The 18,770-nt window shown below is 40.3% G+C and overlaps 2 protein-coding genes across 2 annotated transcripts in view; one reads left to right on the top strand and one right to left on the bottom strand.

Annotated features, from left to right (window-relative positions):
• The first annotated feature begins 2,209 nt into the window (after positions 1–2,209).
• drc5 (dynein regulatory complex subunit 5) lies at positions 2,210–7,117 on the top strand. Its single transcript, XM_080453256.1, has 6 exons — positions 2,210–2,258; positions 2,497–2,521; positions 2,675–2,836; positions 2,940–3,508; positions 4,069–4,518; positions 5,944–7,117. Exons 3-6 carry the CDS (start codon positions 2,695–2,697, stop codon positions 6,112–6,114), a joined length of 1,332 nt encoding a protein of 443 aa, XP_080309382.1. The 5' UTR covers positions 2,210–2,258; positions 2,497–2,521; positions 2,675–2,694; the 3' UTR covers positions 6,115–7,117.
• Positions 7,118–11,638: 4,521 nt separating this feature from the next.
• Positions 11,639–18,770, bottom strand: part of tmem151ba (transmembrane protein 151Ba) — a gene marked incomplete at both ends in the record, with an annotated part of 7,248 nt that continues 116 nt past the window's right edge. The window contains one exon of the mRNA XM_080452936.1: positions 11,639–13,072. Within this exon, the coding sequence (XP_080309062.1) occupies positions 11,639–13,072 (1,434 nt within the window). The remainder of the gene's footprint in view (positions 13,073–18,770) is intronic.

The raw sequence follows: 18,770 nt of genomic DNA, 5'->3' as shown, positions 1-18,770 counted from the left end.
GCTCTGAATTGTCTGTCACATGCCTTCTGGTCATTTGAACTGATTTTTTTCTTCTACAGTTTTGCATTTATGTAAATGAAGCATTGTATTGGTTCTAGAATTTGCAGTGGTATTCAAACCCAATTATGCTGGTCTTCAGAGTAATGGCTATTATTCAACTGCTATAAAGAACTGTTTGTCGTTCAACAAAATGAACAGACAGGATTTATCAGGCTGACCATTACATTTCCAAGATGTAGGCTGGAGTGTGGAGCAGAATGCAAGGCACACATAGTGCGCTTGATGCATGTGCTCTGGGTGGCTGATGTTATCAGTCCTTTAAAGCTTGAGTGCAAAGAAGGCGTGTGTCTATCACAGTGGTTCTCAAAGTGGGGTCCAGGCACCCACTGAAGTCCTTGAGGGGGTTCCCCGGCAAAACTAGTTTACATGGCTTCAAAATCCAATTTTATTCTTAGGCTGTTCAAAAATAGCTGATCTACAACCTCATGTGTTGCACTGCGATGTGAATCTCTTTTGGAGGTCCCTAACTCCCTGGCACAAACTCTTAAGATGGGGGTCCGCTATATACATATCAATGTGGTCCTTGACATGAAAATGTTTGAGAACTGCTGGTCTATCAGGCTGGGTTACATGAGGATGATGGTGACGGACTGTGTCCGGCCTACAGTAGAGCCTCCTTCCCTCATCCATTCCTCTGACTTTGGGCATGTAATCCTTGATGTGCCATGATGTCGGTAGTATTGTACTTGAGTACAGTGTACTTGGTTACTTTCCACCACTGCCCAGTCCCTCTCCCTCTGTTTCTCTCGTTCTTCTCTGACTCCCTAATACATAAACTATCATGTGACTATACATGTCCAACTAAGTTCATATGAAGTGCTGCACGATTTGTTACATAATTAATGAAAGATCCAGTACAAACCCAATCGTATTACTGTCTTGTGCCACGACTTCAGAGCCAAAATAACTGGTAATTATATATTTTCAGATTAACGCATTTTATCCTTCCAAGTGAGAGATGCACCTCTGCTCCTGTTAAGGGTCAGTGTAGAGTGACTGACCAAGCTGACATGTCACCTACTGTATGCATGAACTATAGCGTTGCGGAAACAAGCTCACCCAGTGACGCATACCTGCAATACCAACTGCAGAATGCAGTGGCAGGTGCAGTATCATCATCAGGATTGCCAAAAAATGCCCCCCACCCAAACACCAGACTATAACACACACACCACATCCATATAAAACAATAGCTGTCCTGCTGTAGCTGATAAGAGTCCAGACACAGTCCCATTAGTTGCAGGTTTTAGAGCATCTTTTTGTGTGTGTGTTTCTTTATTTCTTTCATTGCTAGAAACCAAGGATGTCGGTGCATGATAAATCAATAGATTCTTTATCGATATTTGCTATTTTGAATGGCATCTTCTGAATGTAGTATTAAGTCTCATTTGCATATTCTATATTTGCATATTCTTTCCATATAAAACCATGGCTGTAGCCTTGCATGGAGCGACTGCTTATTCTTTCAGATGGATGGTTTCCAAGAAAATGTTAGCCAGTAGGCCTGGCCCATCTGCCAGCTTGTTGACCGCAAATGTTCTTCACAGCACGATCAAGCATGACCACACTGCAGAATACCCAACTCACGATACAATTACTAGTATATTGATATGTAATGGCATGAAATAATGGTTCTCTGTGACGTGGGTCGGTTGAGGACACTCAACCGAGAAATCCCTTAAAATATAGTCTAGAAAAATATGAAACACACTACAATGACATGTTTTCATATGTCTGATAATTAATTGGTAAGTGTGAAATCAATTAATATGCTCACCAAATTGATAGGCCTATATTTTAGGCAGATCATACGCACAGTATTGCTTCCCTCAACAAATATAAAAATGTTGGCTGCAAATATGTTACATTGTCACTGGAAATATTCCAACGTTAAAAAACACATTCAGACTTTAAGCAGTGGTGGAAGAAGCACTCAGTTTGCTTAAGTAAAAGTGGCAATACAACAATATAGAAATAATCTATTAAAAGGCCTGTATTCTAAGTAAAAGGCCTGTATTCAAAATGTTGAAGAACAGTACTTGAGTAAATGTACTTTGTGTCTTTAACCATGTGCTGCTAGGTGTTGAGGGGGTGGGACTACATGGCTGCCACTGAAACATTGTGGAGTGTCTGTTACCAAGGAGATGGACTCGTGGCCTACAGTTACAATACAATCACAAAGCAGGAGATCACTGAAGGTAAAGCACGGCACTCCTCGACAGTTTACAATGACATAGCTTTGTGTAAACTGACTAGAGATGATTTTTAATAGTTCACTTTATGTAAATTGTTGCATTTGTAATTTGTTCGAGGCGAGCAGCATAGATGTAGGATGCACTGAATATTTCGGCTAAACATGTTAACGTGAGTGTCTGGAACACCCAGAGCTGTTGCATGCCCTAAATGTTGAATGTTCAAATTTCTGTTACTTTTCAGAAGGAAAACACACATAGCACCAGAAGTAAGCGTGTGAATGTTGTTATATTCAATTTATTATACTCAAGTTCATTTATTATGTCTGTGTAAATTCAGCTTGTAAATTCAACATTTTATTTCATGAAGACAGGAAATTAGGTGGCAGAAAATCCACGTTTTGCTCTAATTTTGTCTTCAGAATAATCCATGAACTGAACAATGTCGAAGTCTCCTTCGCTGGCAGACCTCAATCTCCACAGGAGGATGAGGAGGATCATTGCTGAAGATCCACAGTGGTCCCTCGTTGTAGTGCCTCTTTTATCAAATCTCTGCCTGCAGCAAATTGTGAGAAATTTTGAAGGTATGCTTTTAATTCCAGTAGCATCATTATACACCCACCAATTATGTTACAAAACAAAGATTTTGTTGGATTTCATTGGTTTTCATGCATACTTTTATTACAGAATCGCCAATAGTTGAAGAACTTCTGCCTGGCCATAAAGACTATGTGCTGGAGAACTTATCTCCTGCTCTGCCCCTGAATGTGACAGCCAACCTCATAAGTGACGAAGGCTACTGGCAGCGATGCTGCAAGGAGCGCTGGGACGTGTGTGATATCTCTCGATATGACCACAGCTGGAAACAAATGTTCTTTGAGAGACACCTAGAGAAGATTATTGAGCTCTTTATCCCAGGCGTGACAGACCCAAAGACGGTCCTTGACATGGTCCCTCTTTGCATGAACTATGTAAAGAGGCTGGACATTTCCCAGCTGCTTCCACCTATTAAAGAGCCCCAGAAGACAGAAGAAGAGGAGGCCTCAGACTCTGCCAGTGACGGCGGCTCAGATGGGCCATCTGTCGACCACTTTGACTTTGGCATCTTGCTGGACAAGCTGACCAACCTGGAGGAGCTGCATTTGGTGTACAAGGTCAAAAATTGCGGCATGAACTTTGAGTGGAATATGTTTGAGATCACCATGCAAGACTGCGAGTCTCTGGCCAAGGCCCTGAAGTCCTGTAAGACTTTGAAGGTGAATAGCGTATCCTCCTCAATGTTTGATGCCACTCTGTCCTGATATTGGGTGTCCAAATCCTGTTTTCAGTTTTATTTGAATGTTATCCTATGGATAGGCACAATTTACAATTATTGTTGCCTCTGCCAAGGTTTTCGCCCCATCTGTCTGTCTGTCTGTCTGTCTGTCTGATTGTCCAAAAGGTGGCATGGCCTGTCACAAAAACGCACGTAACTTCTTAACAGATTAACATTTCAAATGTTTTGAAAAAAGGTTTACCATGGGCCCAGGAAGAACTGATCAACTGGTCATACTGTTTTGTTGTTACCCCATATGAATGATTAATGCATCATGCAGTTATATTGGGGACGTGGCACCAGAAGCACTATACCATCTGCCTCCTTCAACAACAAAATAATCCATAGAGTGTTGTCTTTGTTAGTCGTCTTATTTAAATAGGCATGTGTTAAACTCAAGGAGATAAACTTAGCATCGAATTCAAAGAGATGCTTTGTACTGTACAACATTTTGCTAATAGCTATCTGGTACAAAGCATAAATACTATACTATTCCCATAGGTTCTGAGGCTCCACCAAAGCAAGGTGGGGGATAAGAAATGCAGACTGCTAGTGAGCTACCTCCTGGACCACCCCTCCCTGAGGGAGCTTGACTTCTCCCACAACCTGATAGGGGACAAGGGAGCCAGAGCCATCGGCAAGCTACTAAACAGGAGTCAACTGGAGACACTGAACATGTGTAACAACAATATCGGGAGCCCTGGAGCCCAAGCTATCGGCTACACCCTGTCCAAGAACTGTACCCTGCACTCCCTCAACCTGTGCCTGAACCGTTTGGGAGACGAGGGGGGCCAGGCTATCGGCCAGGCCCTGCTGAAGAACAGCACTCTGCTCCACTTGCATCTGAGAGGCAACGAGATGACGGAGCCCACTGCCTCTGTCTTCTCTCAAGTCCTGTTTCAGAACAACAGCCTCAAGAGCATCGACCTCTCCTGCAACAGACTGGGCATTGTAAGTTCATGCATGCACAATTTCTGGTCTCCAAACTGGAAAGGGAAATATGGCAAAGACTACTGGTTTTCCTTTAGAAAGTATTGTGTGCAGTAACTATAATAATAGCATGACTATTGAATGCAGCTTAATGTGAAATGTTGCTGAATAACAATTTTGCCCATAAATATTCCACTACAATATCATGCAAATCTCATCTTCAACTCCCACAAACAAGTGGAACTTCTTCCCAGTTTAACATTATGTTTAGACTTAGAGGTTCCATTTCAACTAGATTTGAAACACAGTACCATGGGTCTTGATCAATCTCTCTCAAATGACTATAAAAAAACACACTTCAGGATATTTTGTTGCACTAATGACGATACTAGAGCTACCCCTATACGCTTACTATTGTACAGTAATAGTGGTGGCTGATTTAAGCAGTATCACCTGACCTGAGTCAAACAAAAAAATAATATATATATATATATATATATATATATATATATATATATATATATATATATATATATATTTAGTTTGACTCAGGTCAGGTGATACTGCTCCAAACTTCCTTCAGCTCAGTATATATATATATATATATACACACATACACACACACACATACACAGACACACGCACACAGAGTTAAATTGAATACCAAAACGCTCGCCCCAAAACACAGTCGCCCGGGTATTCCTAAACGTAACCTCAGTAAAACGGTACCAAAACCTAACCTTATTCCTAAACTTAACCACACTAAAGCTATGCCTAACCCTAAAGTTATTTCTAACCTTATCCTCAGTAAAACAAATACAAGAACCGCTGGTCCGTGGAAGAAATGGGGGCAAGCGTGTTTTGGGGCGAGTCTTCCGGTTACCGTTAAACACTCCTAGTGCAGCCCAGAAAAAGAGACAGTGCATTTCTCTAGCATCTGGTCAGTATAGTAGAACACAGTGAGCAAATAAGCTGAGAAGCACAACGATGTCTCAATAATTCATAGATGTGTTGAAAACATGTAGTAATGGAAAGTTGAGTAGGTGTTTTGTTTTTCCCATGGGAGACAAATATGAATGTCCCCCATCTAACGGTCACTGCGCATCAAGATTGTTCAGGTTGCACACATGACTGAGTGAGTAGATGGTCACTGCAGAGGATCGAAAATCAGCCACGTTGCAGAAACGCCACATCAATATCCTCGACCTTGAATTCACTGAAATAGAAATGCCTCACTACAATAAAACACTGTCCACAGTCTAGAAAGTGGACAGGACATAGGTTAGTACTTTGTTGTGCAGCAATAGCATCTGAAGGGGAGTGTGGATGGTGGGGTATCAAGACCCCTTTGGCACTCACTTTCACTGTATCAAATGTGAACATGAGTCGTCTCCAAACAACTTAGTTTCTCTCTCTCTCTCTCTCTCTCTCTCTCTCTCTCTGTAGGATGGAGGTAAAGCTCTTGAGGAAGGAATATCTCACAACACCGGCATCATAGAATGTGACATCCGTCTCACAGAGGTGTGTCAGGAAAGTGAACACAGCATCCGCCAGGTGGTTAGGAACAACCAGGATAGAGTGCGCATGAGACAGCCACAGGACGGCCACACCAAGTAGATTTAGACTAATCAGACTAATGAACATTGTATGCAATGCAAGATCCGTCTTTGCACCTATATTAGCATCACTGATCCCTGTCGATTCGCTGTATAATAAACATAAACTCTAAAACTATAATAATAGTAAAACCAATTAGTTATAATAAATATTTCATGGTGCTATTACAATAAAAGCATATAAAGGAAGGTGAGTTTAGAACTAAAATGTGCAGTGAACCCATACATTGGCCTGAACATGGATAGATATTATGAACCCAAATAACAAACAAGCCCCATTGGTATACAGTATGTGAAAATAGAGAACACATTAATGATATTTTTCCTATAGCCTTATCTATTACAGTCGTTCTTCAAGTGGGGTCCGGGGACCCCCAGAGGTCCTTGAGGAGGTTCCCAGCCAAATTGGTTTACAATGTAGTTAGTGCAATTAATTGCATCTGGTAACAATTGTCATGACACAGTTTATTGAGTTTATTGAATCTTTTTTCAACTTACAATACACAAATTTGGTTTGCTGTCATTTCCAGTTGTACTGTATTATGCGACATCAAGGCAACATTGTGGTAGTGTCGGTATACATAAGACGTATTACTTGTATCTATTGTTAATAGTTTCAAACTGTTCCTAGTCAGCAACAAAACTTACATGTTTCCTGACTGTTGATCTTTTTGCAAGAATCAATAGTTTTATGACGGAGTGATTTAGTTTGAAGTACATAGAGTACTGTATACATGACAGAATATTGATAATCAGCTGTGCCTCACAGCAATACCTCACATGAAGCTGTGTAAGTGATTATATAAGCGCTACATAGTTATTGCAATAAAACCATTTATAATTAAATTATAACGAAATTGCTGTGTTGACGGCTGAATTGGCCAAATCCCAAGAGGCAATCATTTATTTGCGATCAGAGGGAAAGGCTTCTTGTAAAATGTACTCTGGTGCTGTGTAACTTCTCTTGCCTTAACTGTACTTCAAGTTGCATGTCATAAAAATATCTTTCACTCTATCCAAATTGAGCAAATCCTACACTGTGTTATTCTGGTGACAAATTCCGTAGAAAAAGGTGTTTGCATGTACTGAAATTCACAGGATTGTTGGAATATAAATGATACAAAAAAGAATTAAGTCATAAAAAAGCCACTATTGTGCAGCCCTAGAATGTGTGCATTGAAAACAGATTGACAGCTCTAACATTTAACATGTTTAGTGAAATAAAGACGTATCAAAAATAACCCGACAACAAAACAATAATATTAAAATAGGGTTATACAAACCAAAAAAGGTTCAACATGGTACATGTAAAGCAGTGCACAGCACAAAGATGCTATTGGCTGTAATCAAATTATTTGTCTTGCAAGGTACAGTATTGTTCTTAAACCAGTACACCATTAGCTACATAACAAATCAACCATTTCAGATATGGAAATCCAAAAAGTCGCTGTGTCGGCACATTTTATATTCATCGATGACACATTCAACTAAGCACGAGATACACATTTACAGTAATTGTAACCTCACACCTCGTCTTATAATTCCACAAAATATTTTATACAATACAATACAAATGAGCCTCAAAGCATTCTTGAGTGAAAGTACGTTATTACAACCTAGTCTACTTTGTACATGTTAAGAAGGATTTGATGATTTGTGTGACAAACTTGATGTGGGGGCTTTCCATTGGTCTGGAGTCTGAGGTTTGGGGTAGGATTAGTGTTGAGGCGTAATTATAATGTGCACCGTCGGACCGATGATACTTTAAAATAATGTGCCATTGGACTAATGGCATGGCACCATTGATGTTAACAGTCATCTATGGAGGAAAAGGGTATGTTATGAATGTCACTTGTATAACCATATGGAATATCCCAGTTTTATTTGTTGTTGTTGCTGCTGCAGTTGTTTGGTAAACATTGCACTGGTAAACACTAGATCTTTTCCTATTTCCCACTTGTGCATCTGAAGCCTTGCAATTAAGAGTCTTTAAGAAAACAGACTTTTGCTATCTGAGGAGTAGAAAGTGGTTGATAATTAATCTGAAGATGTGAGGATAATAGTATTTAACAATTACATTGCCAAAAAATACATGTTCATTCAATACCTCTTTTTCATAGCTGAGGTAGCGATACACAGGACTGCATTTCGTTTAATGTTGCCCATTAGCATCGGCGGATTGATTACACTCGAGTTTCATGTTGCCAGGAAGTATTTTAGCTCCCGGTCTTGTTTGGTTTCTTGTTGCTGTGAAAATTGCTGATATGAATTGCGAAAAAAGTTGCCTGGTGCATCACCTCTTTTAGACCACAATCACTCAAAGAACACTGTAAAGAAAATACCTTTGTTATTTATCCCTAATGTCGAGACTGGAGAGGATTTGAGGACGTTCTATCAAGCCCATCTTTCATTTGTCTCAGAAGAACCTTTACTCTGCTAACCATCCCTCTAATATCTATAACAGTGCGATTATGAATTTAGCATTTATGCCATGATCGCAAACCATTCACTTGAAAATGTCCCAATTAGTGTACAGTTGATCTGTGTTCTCAATAACCTTTTCTATAGAGAATGTGTGCATCCTTGTCTCCTAAACATTAACTGTAGAACTGGTGAGAGGAGTTGTTGGAATGGTGACTAGTTAAGTGGGAATGATATAAAGCAGAACATAGTGACGAGCCTAACCCTGACTGCTATCCTGAGTTGTTAAGGGGTTTGCATAGATGTGCTGTGAGCTGTGAAAACAGACAGAGACAGATATAGCCTGTCTTGTCGGTTTTTGGTTTGTTGGATGTGTGAGGTTTGATGTCACATCTATCTCCTTATGTTGGAAAATGTTCAGCATGTTCTTTGTTATTGCTCTCAAGAGATTCACCATCTCTATACAATACCCCACACATGGAATGTAATGAGTATAACTAAATTGGCCAACATTTACAAGCCTGTGATTTGGTAAGACCAGTATTAATCTGATCTGACCGCAATCAAGATTACTGAGCTTAAATACAAATGTTCTGAGTAGAACAGAAGGTGATGTGAGGAGGCTCCATGTCATTCAATCATCCATACATCCATCATCTTATCCTGGGTGTGGTTAGCACATTTAAGATTCATATTACGGAATAATTCAGAACGTTTCAAACACAAGGAATCAAGAACGATTTGACTGAATGTTTGCGTTGGAAGTTAAAATATGCTGATCTGTAGAAGGTTAAATGTGTATTCACTAAATAATTTCAACATCTACTCATGCTTTTGTGTGCACCCCAGTTTTGAAATAGCTTGATTCAATATTTTGATATTTGATATTAAATTGATCAGACACGCCCCTCAACTAAGCCCATTCAACTTAAAACTCCATCTGTATGTTTTATGTCTCTCCCAAGGGAGAGAGGTACTTGCAACAGTGTTGGCGCATCTAGTGACCAATTTGGTGTATGGTCTGCTTTAAACCTTTGTTGACATTGTCAACTAGTAGCTGGTGTCCAAACTCACTCCATTTCTCAATGGAAAAGTATACAGGACCACCTCCGACCGCTAGATACTGTATGTGCTAGTTACAGTATATTGTACTAACATACCTACTCTACCATGTTAAAATAATTCCCGGATTGCAGCTTTAAAACAAAACTGTGACTGGAATGACAATGACAAGGTCTGTGACTGGAAGGACAAGGTTCAGCGTATGTCAGCCCATGACATGAGGTTTATTTTTAGTTATTTCAAAACATCCTGATGTAATCATCAGATCTGACATGATCAGTGGCTGAGTGCAGGCCTCTGTCTATCTGGAGTCTGTTTGATGGCTTGGTGTCTCTGGCTGGCTGTGTGATATGCATCAGCAGAAGCTGTGGCAGCACATGGCTGGCTGTATGAGAGCAGTTTCATGTAAGGAGGAAAACATAGATTGACATTTGTCAAGGTCTATGTATTGCTACAGTCCTATTATGTCCTTGATGAGCTCATCTTAACATGTATCATCACTGTCATCACCCTATATTGTCTGCAACCATCTAGACTGGTACATGTATTGACTCTAGTCTAGGCGTATTTCTAGAGATATTCTCTGCATAATTTCTGTGTTTGAATGGCTATATGTTGACATGAGGGCTTGTACTGTAAGCTAAACTATTTTAGGTAAAGGTTGGGTCATTAGGCACTTAAATAAAGAGGTAGACTTAAGTAAAATATTGCCTTTAAATCAGCTGTGTTGACATAGCTGCTGCTATTATTATTATTATTATTATTATTATTATTATTATTATTATTATTATTATTATTATGGTGAGTTTGTTTTAATAATTGTTCCAATGTCGACTGTACAGAAGTTACAGTTTATAATGAAAACAAAAGCAGAATTGTGACACAGTAATCTGACCAGATGTGTCTCATGGATTTAGTTTGATGTTCTTGTGTCCTTTAGGCCTCCTGCACTAAATTATTCAGTGACCATCATGTTACTATATTTAGACAGCCCGGGAGGATAGTGTCATCGAAAACATTTGATTACCAGGTGATTTTTAACTAACTGGATGCTATAATAGTGCAACAACTGATTTCCTCATAAACTTTCAAATAATTTCTTTAGTGGATTTCTCAGAGCACTTTTAGTCTTTAAAGGAGCAAATCCAGGTGCTGTAGCATCGAAATCTTGCATGTGCAAATGTTTATATTTCATATTTTGGCTAAAGTTAATTTAGCTATTTTATTCTAGTAAAAGTCTAGGCATATTAATTTGCCCTGAAAACTAACCAAATATTTTGTGTGTTTTTCCTTGTGTACAGGTTTTGTGAGATATCTCGCTGTATGCAAATACTGTCCCATTTGGGGATCAATTACTTCACCATATTCCATGAGTCAACCCCCATTTGAGGTTTTAGAGAATTGAGAAATCAGCTGTGCAGAGAATTGTTGGTCATATCTTTGCGAGGAATTTTACTAGTGATCTAGTTTAGTCAAATATGAAAAGCAGATGCTCCTACCGTGGCTTCCAACTAAGTTCTACAACAAGCAGATACAGTAATGGCATTCGTGGTGGGATGTTTGTCCCCTTTGTATTCCGTATATGTCCTCCATTGGTAGATATTGCAGGACAGTAACATGACACTTTAGTTACCAAATGAAACTGGTGTGAAGCCAGAACTGTAATTTCTCCAAAGGATTAAGTAGAGTGCCACATGCTCCTTCAAAGCTGCAGACTTCAAACCTCACTCTTAGGAGCATTGAGTCCATTTTCCCTGACTTTTCGAAAGTACTATTATGTTTTCACTTTTCAGACACATTTCTAGATTCTTCCATTGTCGACCATTCTGGATCATTTCATACCTTTGTGAGCCACATCTTGTGAAAAGGTTGAGGGAATCATTGCTTCATGGGTCACTGAGTCACCTCAATAGTGAAACGACAGGAAAAGGTCCATCCTAGCCTGCCTCTGGAGTAAAGAAAAAGGTTCTCAACCAGTAAACCTCTTCGGGGAAGAGGGATTATTATATTCCTTTTCAAATGTCAGCGGTGGCAGCTGTGGGTCATAGCGAGGTCTCCACACAGGAGCCGTTCCTGTGCAGAGAGCGATGGTCATGGTTGAGGCAGCCTTCGTTGCGATGTACAATGAGCACGGGGAAGTAGAGCGCGTCCTGGTAAGCCGGAGGGCTTTCCTCGCTGGCCTGCTGGCCTGACAGGCAGCGCGTGCTCTCGGTGGGACACGATTGTTCGTTCAGGCTCCCACTGCTCCTCCATAGGCAGCTACGCCTGGAGCCATACAGGCGGCCCAGGGAGAAGCGACTCGCACTGAAGGGGATCCGTGGGCTGCCCGCATTGCAAATACTAAGGGCGCTACGGGAGAAGATGGAGGAGCTGCTGATGGTGCGGTGGCAGCGTTCACAGTTCTGCCTGTAGCCACCGCACGCAGAGTAGCTATTGCAGCTCCCTGAGAGCTGGGTCAGGTCCATGAGAACTGCCTCAGAGTAGCTGGGCACCAGCTGCTGGTTGGAGCGGATGTGCCACTCCAGCTCTGTGCTATCGATAGTGTTGACTCGTGGGATGCGGCGGGAGTATGGCTGCTCTTCAGATGGGGTTGTGGGTACGTAGTCGAAGCCGAACAGCTTCTCCACATGGTAGTGTACGCAAGCGGTGCGGTACTCCGTCAGCACCCGCAGAGGCCAAGAGAGGGTGCAGGCGGCCACCGTCCAGAACACGGACTTGGTCACGTACCAGGGGAGGTTATTGGGGTCAGAGAAGGCAATCATGTACTCCTTAAAGTCTACATTCTTCAGGTGCATTCCCTCACGGGCCTCCATGTAGTCATCCAGGCCCTCATTCTCTGTGAAGAACCTGGCCCGCTGTGTCAGGTATGAGTTCTCAGACTCCACGTTGGCGAAGCTAAAGCACTTGGTGAACCTCAGCCTGGTGACGGGGAAGCACTCCAGGCCCAGCAGGCGCTTCGATATGTCTTTAGCTCCACAGTTCCCATAGTCAAACTCCGCCTCAGCCACGTGGGTGTTGACACGCTCGTGGTAAACCTGTGTGGTGGTGTAGGCATCTCCGTTGCGGTAGCGTGTCACCTGCCGTGTCCTCCTGACATAGTGGTAGCTGATGGCCTTCCACCAGATGCAGGGTGTGGCCTGCTGCATGCGCAGGATGCGCTCGGTCACGCTCTCCACGTCCACTTTGTGCTGCAGCTCGTTCCTGCTGTGGCAGTGCCAGCACTCAACCAAGTAGACCACATAGAGCATGACCAGGAAGGCCAAAGGGATGTAGATGTAGCCGTTGGAGCAGGGACTGTCGTGGTACATCATAGACTTCCCCTTGTAGGCGCTGTCGAAGGAAAGGCGCGTGACCTTGGCCACCTGGCACCAGGCCATGGCCCCGACACAGCCGTACATCAGCAGGGACAGCACAAGGCACTTCCAGTGGATTTCCCGGCCTAGAGACTTACGTAGGGACTGTTTCACTGGCTGCTGCTGCACACAAGAGGATAGAGAAAACAAACAGTAAAATCCTCAGTGTTCATCTGAACTAATCTATCTATTCAAATATGTCTCTTCAAAATTAAATATGTAGCTTTATTGGCAGCAATTATTGCCACCATAACTTGTCAAAAGAGTACTCATCGAAAGCTTTCAGCTTGATCGATAACCTGAAGGCACTTACTGAACAATGTGAATTAATCATACTCCCATTGGCAATTGAGGTGGGTAGGTTTAACTCTGTTATTTATTTATGAATGAAACTGGCTGACTTTTTTAATATGCTTTAGCTTTCAGATAGGTCAGTGTAGTAGAGACAGGACACCAAGAGCAGAGAGAGAGGAGAAACATGCGAGACAAGCTAGGGGTCAGATTCAAGGCCGGGTCCTTAGGCTCACAAGGAGCATAATATGATCTGTGCACTACTGGCAAAACCATCAGGCACCCCCAGGTTTACTCTTTTATTGAGAAGTAAGAACCCAGAGTTATTTTGGTTACGGGATGAAGACATGGCAGAATGGCTGTTTAGAGAGGAAGCTTTTACATTAACAAACGTTGTACGGTATTATTAGGATAAAGCATGGAAAGTGAGACAGGATAAGACATATGTTTGAATTCTTAAGTCTATTATGTTTATGATCGTGTAGAGGTTTATTTGTACAGTATGAGCTGATGGCTGGTTTGTTTGTGTTGGTCCAGTTTTGATCATTTGTATGCACTTTGACTTACCACTGAGTATGGAAGAACGTGTTTGCTGAACATACTGTAAATAGCTTAGTGTCTTGTAGCCCATGTGCACTTGAAGTGTCAGACACTTCAATAAAATTAAATATAATAACTGCTAACGTGAGAATTATAAAATGGAATAACTGGTGACATAAATATATATTAAGATTAGGCAAAAAGCCTCTATTCCTTGCAGCACATGAAATATTTAGGGACATATTCACTGTTCTAAGTGCTTTTACATAGTTTATGCATGAGCTGTAAGCTGATTTATCATGGTCTTTGCGTGTTATGATCAAAAGATTCACCGGCTCCCTCTTAGTGCCTCCTATGATCAACTTCAAGACTCAAGAGAATGCTTTGAAGAAACGTAAAATTGAAGAAATACTAAATATATACTTTACCACCAACCAGGAACACTTTTACAGACAGTGTGCGTGCATTTGTATGTACATGCATGTGCATATATTTTGCTGAATTTGAATTAGAGTAAGGTTTATTTGCAAACATTTGATAATGGAAAGTTAACCTTTGTTTTTGGAAATTCTTACCTAATATTAATCTGGAGCTATCTAGTGTGAGCTCATGTAACTGCCTTTTGTGCCCTAATCTAGTAGAACTCCATCTATGGTAATCAAACTCCATCTATGGTTAGAGGGAAATCAAATTTCCCCTGAAAGTATAAAAAAGACAAAAATGTGAATGCGTGTTTGGAGATCTTTTGGAAATTGCATTTTTTGTATTATGACAGATGGGTCTTTGGTCTTGGAGCTGTCTAAGAAACGGGTAGATTTAAACTAAATATCACAGCTTTAATGCCATTAAAGCGAGGACAAGCGAGTGAATTAATTTACATTGCATTTGTAGGTACAGGCATGTGCATATAGTAATGCTAAATTTGAATAAGAGTAAGGTTTATTTGCAACATTTGGTAATGGAAAACAGTAAAAGTTCAAATGAGTCTGATATGTCTGGTATGAGAACCCACACTCCTTTAACCCATTAAGACCGGGAACGCATTTGTGTTATTTTAGATTTCTTTGGCTATTAAAAAATAGCAGATATACAAGCTCATAGTCCGGCACTGAGTGCCGCACTATGAGCTTGTAGATATGCTTTTTTGCAAATCTTTGAATGTATTTTTTTAAGCCAACATTTGTTACTCAAATCTTTGCTTCTGGGGGTCCCTGGAACAATATATATATATATATATATATATATATATATATATATATATATATATATATATATATATATATATACATATATATTCTTTTTTTTATTTAAATTTATTTTTCAAAAAACTTTTGGTTTATTAGAAAACATTTTTAGAATCGGCCTCAGGTCTTAATGGGTTAATGCCAAACCATCCAGAATAAATGCTGTAATTTCTCCCAGGCAGCCAGTATAAAGCTGGAGCCATCTTTCTCCACCTCAGGACACTGCCAGCCGTAATGCTCTTATCAAGAGCTAGTCACACCATTATGGGAATACCGCCACAAACACTTGGCACTTGGCACAGATTCAAAAGCCCCAGGAAGAAGACATTAGAGACATTCATTCAAACATTCGCATATCGTCACTGTCAGACAGCAACCTTGTATCTCCATATTTCATTTCAGAAATGAATGCCCTATTTTATACGTTTGACAGCATCACACAAAAGCTGCGGAAATAGCCGGACTACAGGCTCACAACGCGATGCGACATGACGCATTGTGAGCTTGTAGATCTGCTATTTTTGCTCCTCTTTAGACATTTTGTTTTATATATTTGAAACATTTTGAAAATGTTCACCTATAATGACATGCCCCAAATAGGGGCAACTGGTTGAAAGTGGTTATTTATAAATATTTGTGCTTGTGACTGAATAATAACTGCATTGAAACGCAGGTTCTTTTTTCCATTTCCTGAAAAGTAACGGTACAGGTTTCCCCCCGACAGCCTGTATATCAGAAAGCAAACAGCCCAGGGACTATCATGTAAAGACACAGGGCAGGAGGGACAATTAACACGTTGTATAGACTAATGCTGATTCTGCTTGTATAGGACAGTTCAAAGCTTAAATGGTGCATATGGTCTCCTGTTTTAACAGAGAAAGGAGGAACTTGAATGCAGTGGTCAAAGGTGTGGAATAAAGTGCATGTCACTGTAACTGAGTGTACAAATATAACCAAATGTACAGGACCATTTGGTTACACTTGTTACACTGAGGATTTTACAATAAATTGCATTGATGCATTGAAGCCAACATACTCTTTGAGTAAAAAACTAAGGTGTAAATAATAGATGTTCTTACTAATAGATGTTCTTCCATCCCCTTTGTCACACAGTCCCCAAGCCCCTTACTAAGCCAACCTCAGCACCCCACAGGGCAGAGAAGATCAACATTGGAATTCCCCACTGGGCTATTCTACTGCCGAAATGTTTATTCACTGTTAGCCTGTATACTCTCTACTACTATAATCAATAGATCACGACACACTTTCTGGATCACATACTGTAGCATTAGGACATATTGGCCCCTGTTTGAGAAACAAATAATGATGTGCTGTTGTGCACAAAACATTAGCACTCCAAACATTTATTTTCCAGGGGTTGACACTAAGGTCTCAGAGGCCCTTGCCCGTCGGGCAAGTACAGGTCATGTTCTACTTGCCCAAAGGTCATGCCCACTTGCCCGAAAAGCAAATCGTCCATTATAAAATGATAGGTAAACTTTTTTGTATTTTTTTACTTTCTGGGGCTGTGTGATAAAAAATGTCATATATTTTTTTATGCCAAATACCTACATAGCTATGAAAATGACTATGGGCTCACACTTGTTATTTTATATTTTTAAGTGTAGCGACAGTGAAAACAGCACATTATAGGTAAACAGTGCTCTTATTTTACATTCCACAGATCAGAATACAGAGCTCTGGCCACGTTCAGGTGTTTACAAAAATCTCTTGTTGTGTTTATAGACGGTTGCGTCCCCTCTCAAACGAGCACTTGCCCAGTCGGGCAACCTGAAAGCAAACTCCACCTGCCCGCAAGTTTTATTTACCTGCCAGGGGCAGGTGGGCAACCCTTAGTGTCAATGCCTGGGCTTACCTAATATTTATCTGGAGCTATACAGCATGAGCTCATGTAACTGCCTTTTGTGCCCTTATCTAGTAGAACTGCATGATCTTAAAAGAAAATCAAACTCTAGGAGGGAATTCAAATTTCACCTGAAAATAAAAAAGACAAAAATGTGAATGCATGTTTGGAGATCTTATGGAAATTAAGGCACAGTCACATAAGCATCATGGCTGTGAATGCATTTTTTGTATTATGACAGATGGGTCTTTGGTCTTGGAGCTGTCTAAGAAATGGGTAGATTTGGACTAAATTTCACAGCTTTAATGCCATTTAAAAAGGAGTGCATAAGCATTTAATAAAGCAGGAGGGTGGACAAGCGAGTGAATTAATTGGCTATGGAAAGTGAGCTAATTGTAGCAACAACAAGAAACATTTTTTTCACACGGCTGGCAATTTCACTGCTGTCTTGGTGCATGTAATGAAGCTTCCTAAAAGAAAGCTTGATCCAAACTTGGGCCAATGCACTTTTGTAATGAATTCAGCAATGGTGCCAGACAAAAGCAGTTGCAGTCTGCAGGAGTCTCCCACTCTCTGACACTGCTAATGATTTTCTGTTGGAGTAGTGAGAGAAAGAATGTTGAGTCTATTTTTGGGATGTACAATATGAAGGTGTATAGTTTCACTAAGATCAAACTGAGTGCAAAATCATTATTAGTCTATGATAATAAAATAAAAAATTTACAACCTCATTATAATGGTATAGCAGAAACAACTCTAGTAATACTTGTTTTCTAAAGCTAAAGTCATGACACCTTTAAGAAAAGTCTCTTCTTTCTTAATGTTGCTTTAGACAAAGACAATAGACATACTACATTTGATGGAAGAGGAATCCAATTTGAAAGAGGATGTGTAGTCTATTTGAGGGTCCATGAAATAATAGTTAGAAAAACGACAAATGTTTCAAAACAACTAACATTTAATTCATAAAACAACATGATCTTCTAGACATAATGGTGTCATTAGCTGAGTCTCTAACACTTTCATTGATAGGATAGGCCTGTAATAAGACTGGCTATAGGTTATATAACTCTTGTGTAATGAATGTAACTTATGATTTTAAATTCTTGAGGTATAGCCTATTAGTGAAATGGGGAGGCTAAAGAAATGCCAACAAATTCCTTTGTTCTAGAAGTCAATGAGGAATTAAATCCAAATGTATAATTTGAAACCTAACTTTTTTTCAAGGATTTATTAAGCAATTTGTCATAGTCTTTCACTGCTCAACAAAATGAATAGTGTTGCAGGATTGGACCAAACATGGGCAGCATATGGCTTTTTATTTTATTTACAATTCCCCTAGTCTACTAGTGGTTCTGCATATAGACTAGCCTAGGCAAGAATCATTGATATCCTTCACCAGATAGGCCTATGTGCAATAGAGGGAAGTCAAAAATACTCTCACGCACGGTCACATCGCGTGCGCGCCCAGTATAGTAGTAGGCTAGCCTCATGACCACATGTCATTGCATCTATTATGAGTAGCCTATAATTATATGGCGATTGATATTGTATAGGAAATCCCATGTAGGCTACTTGCCCCTCGCAGCGCACCGTGCGTTTTTCCAGTGAACAACATTAACCACTTACTTAAACCCCAGCATCGGTATTGTGGGGAAAGCTTTCGCTGAAAATAGCAGATCGACAAGCTCACAATGCCATGAGTTGCATGGCATTGTGAGCTTGTATGGCATTGTGAGCTTGTTGAAAGTCTATTTTCAGCGAAAGCTTTCCCCACAATAACAGAAAACAGAAAAGACACTATATGATGGACCCCGGTTACCCATATGGGATTTAAGTGGCTAATTAAAATATTGTAACACCGAGCAAAAAAACAAACAAA

This window comes from Gymnoscopelus braueri (assembly GCF_963280865.1).
Source record: "Gymnoscopelus braueri genome assembly, chromosome: 16".
NCBI classification, from domain to species: domain Eukaryota; kingdom Metazoa; phylum Chordata; class Actinopteri; order Myctophiformes; family Myctophidae; genus Gymnoscopelus; species Gymnoscopelus braueri.
This window is presented reverse-complemented; position numbering and strand designations above follow the sequence as displayed.